Source organism: Scleropages formosus, chromosome 8, assembly GCF_900964775.1.
Source record: "Scleropages formosus chromosome 8, fSclFor1.1, whole genome shotgun sequence".
Classification (NCBI taxonomy): Eukaryota; Metazoa; Chordata; class Actinopteri; order Osteoglossiformes; family Osteoglossidae; genus Scleropages; species Scleropages formosus.
Window position 1 is genome coordinate 16422273 of NC_041813.1, and position 3952 is coordinate 16426224.

Consider the following 3952-nt stretch of genomic DNA (forward strand, 5'->3'; position numbering starts at 1 on the left):
TCCATACACTTGCGGAATCTCATTTGAGACAAACGCCTTCCTTCGCGATGTCCTGCTCTCCCACAACCCTTGTTTCCTGTCTTCGTTCTCCGGTTATCGACCCTTCGCTTCGTCCCCTGACCACGTCCATGGATCCTCTCTCTAACTCTGACCGCCGATCGACCAACCCTTCTCCTGTCCCCGACAACGAGAACTTGCCCGATCCCTTGAGTCCAGACAAAGAATCCTGCACTTGGGTCCAGCCATCCCGGCTTCCTCGGTTCCGTGTGACACCTATGGCTGAACGGGAAAGGGAAAATTTCCTCCACGCTGGCAGTATTCTGTGTAGAGCTTCGGCTGAATCTTGATTGTCTCAATCAAAATTTTTTACTTTAGGTGTCGCAAGAGTCCTTGCTGCTCTTCCACACCCTCCGCCAACATAGATACTATCTGTCACTGTGGCCGCAAGGAAGGGAGGGATCGGACTCAATTGCGGGTGCACGTTTATTGCATCGTGGAATCAAACAAGGGGCAGGCAGAAGCGTAGTCAAAAAACAGGCAGCAGGTCACCGATGCACAAACGTCGTACTGTGGGAAAAAGTCAGAGCTGTTGTCCAGGGACGAAAGCCGAAGGTCAGAAGCCAGGAGATCAGAGCGGGGTGTCCAGGGACAGAACAGGAAAATGGGAAAACAGGGATCTGGGGGAACAATGGTTGTCGTGACTGGTCGTGGAGGCTGCGGTTGCTCTGATGAGGTTCCGTGACCTGAGGTGTCGGAGCAGCCCTTTCATGCCCCATCTCCCTGATTCACTGCAGGTGCGTCTGTCCGGCGCGAGATCGTCGGCACGACAATATCCTCACGTCTTGACTAAAATCAGTGTGATCCTGCTCCTCTGAGGTTCACAAGCCCAGCAAAGCGAAATAAAATAACACATAAGGAAAAAATAGAAATGAGTATTTAAAAGCTAGTTCCAAAATACTACCCCACAATATTAGCAGGCAGTAACATAGTGGTAGGGGCTGTAACTTGCCAAGCTAAAGGTTCCTCGTGTGAACCCAGCTCCTGCTGAAGAACCCTTGATCAGCATAGTTACCATGATTGATACAGTAAAAATGACCCTGCTGTATGGTAAAGCTTCTACATATCTTTGTTTTCATTTGCTTATTCTTTTTACGTCACTTATTTTTGTCATGTCTTATTGCTATTTATTCTTTCTTCTTTTCTGTAACATCCTTGTGTGTTGCACTGTTCTGTAATGTGTCTTTGTCCTGAATGATTGAGCTGAACAAATTTCAGAGAAATCTGACAATGAAGTTCAGTCGAACCCGATTTTATAAAGCAGTCCTCCAGCCCTGAGGTCTTGGTGGTTCTCTACTGCCCCCCTTTGAGAGAACCAGGTCAGAGCAGTAAATGCGTGGAAAGGGACATTTTCACGCACAGTGGAGTTACCAAGTACTAGGATTTATGACTGGTACGTCTAACATCTGGACGAATGTACTCCTGAGCACGAAGTGGAGGTATAGATGTTGATGTACTGTACTAACCAGTGGTGTTCTTTGGTCTGGCCAAGTTTGAACGGTTTTTTTTAAAAAAAAAAGTACAACTCACACACACTATCTGAAACCACTTGTCCCCAATGGGGTCACAGCAAGCCAGAGCCTAACCTGGCAAGATGCAGCACAAGGCTGGAGGGGACACACCCAGGACAGGATGCCAGTCCATTGCAAGGCACCCCAAGCAGGACTCGAACCCCAGATCCCCCAGAGAGCAGGACCTGGTCCAACCTACTGCACCACCACACCTCCCTGCACTGAAATGTTCAAATGCAAACTAAATAAAGGAATAGATGAAAGAACCTTGGCTGAAATAATACAGACTTTCAAACTTTATTATATTCCATACAGAGGATAATATCTCCAGACTTTGCTCTGTAGTGGTAAAGATCACTGCACTGCGGATCACACCGCTTTTAATAAGAGTTACTAACTTTTAACGGCCAAAAGGCATGAGTACCTATTGAACATGGCTGTGGGTTTGAATCCAGCTTAGTCTGTGTGCGGTCTACGTGTTCTCCACATGATCTTGTGGGTTTCAAGTGCTTCGGGTGAATCGGTGACTAAATGAAAAAAGGGAAACGTTTGATGTCAAATGTTTCAATGCGTGTGTGTGTACACCTTGGTTAGCTGGTTGGGATAGGGTATAAAGGAATAAATAAGTGAAAAAAATACATACATAGGTGTACTTCTTATGAATGCATAAGAAACTAATTGTATCTGTTCATCTATTTTTAATTTGTGCTACAGCTAATTCTTTCATTTCCCGTGCTCTCCTGGGGAGGTGGAGACGTGAATTTTCAGGTCAGACTTGTACATTGAAGGTGTCTGAATCTGACACATTGGTGAAAATGCAATAACAAGAGTCAAAAAACCAATAAGAAAGAAATTAAAATAAAACCAACTAACAAGAACTGAGCACTGCTTATATTGATGTGTTAAGGTTCAAAAGCACTCGGTGTTGCCAAGTGTTTAAATGAAAACCATGAGGAAGAACTGGCAGAAATCCTTAGCAGAACCACCAGCCCGCAAATACCGCCCGAAAGCCGAGAAACGAGTCAAACATCCTGTTTATTCGCATTACCCTGCATCTCAAAGACGCTTTTGAGCCTTTACTTGTTTTATTTTAAAGAAGTTAGGAAAGTGCGTGAGCGCCAAGGGCCTCCTTGCGTCCAGTCGGGAAATGGAAATGGGCGGACCAGGCTGCTGTGCTCGGTTGGAAAGTTTTTCAAATCGTAAATATCTCTCCTTCTGAGAAAACTGGACAGTATGAGATCAAACATGGGATACATATATGTATTTGAATGGCAAGTTGGAAACCAATGGAAACTGGACTCTGACCACCATCCTCCTCTGGTTCTATGTGTTTGGAAAGCATGTTGACCTGGGGGACTGTAGCTCCCTGTTTGGCATTGATGGCCACAGCATAACAGAGGAAAGAGCCCTGTACGATGTCGCCGATGGTGTTCTCATCCACCACAGGGATATCAAGAGGGATTTATCAAACACGCCACAGGCGCCGCATCCCTCCTTACAGAAATGGGTGTGGATGAACTTCGAATCACCCTCCAATGCGCCCAGAATTGATACCATCAAGGACTTGTTTAATCTCACAACGAATTACCGTCGGGATGCTGATATTGCCATGCACGAGTCTTTAGTTGTGACTGACAAACCTAAGCTTTTCCAGGTTCTGAAGAAGAGTTTGCTGGTCTGCTGGATTGTGAGAGGCTGGAATCCTGGACATCAAAGAGTGAAGTACTACACGGAGCTGAAGCAACACATTGACATCAGTGTATTTGTAGGACATTTCAGACCCCTCAGCAATGAGGAGTACATCACTACCATGGTCAGCTGTAAGTTCTATCTCTCGTTTGAGAGCTCCAGCCACGTGGACTACATCACAGAGAAGCTGTATAAATGGCTATTGCTGGGTGCTGTGCCGGTGGTCCTCGGAATACCGAGGGAACGCTGCGAGAACATTGTCCCCAAAGACACCTTCATCCATATCAAGGATTTCTCATCTGCCAAGGAGCTGGGGGATTACCTCTATTTCTTAGACCAAAATGAGGAGAAGTACAAGCAGTCCCCGGGTTAGGAACGACCGACTTATGTACAACCCACAGTTACAAACCACCGCCTTACTGACCGGACGTTAATTTTTTTTGTCACCCTTAAGTAAAAATCGAATAAAAGCTTGATATTAAGCCTATTCTATTAGGAATTCAAGTGACATAAAATGGTCTGTCACGCACACTGTCTAAAACCACTTGTCCCAGGCAGGGTCACAGCAAGCCAGAGCCTAACCTGGCAACACACAGGGCGTAAGGCTGGAGGGGGAGGGGACACACCCAGGACGGGACACCAGTCCATCACAACACACCTCAAGTGGGACTCAAACCCCAGACCCACCAGAGAGT

At 46.2% G+C, this 3952-nt stretch overlaps 1 protein-coding gene across 1 annotated transcript; it reads left to right on the plus strand.

Moving 5' to 3' along the window:
* Positions 1 to 2826: 2826 nt before the first annotated feature.
* Positions 2827 to 3630, plus strand: LOC108935735 (alpha-(1,3)-fucosyltransferase 9-like). The gene has a single exon (XM_018754560.1). The coding sequence runs from the start codon at positions 2827 to 2829 to the stop codon at positions 3628 to 3630; it is 804 nt and encodes a 267-aa protein (XP_018610076.1).
* Positions 3631 to 3952: the final 322 nt, after the last annotated feature.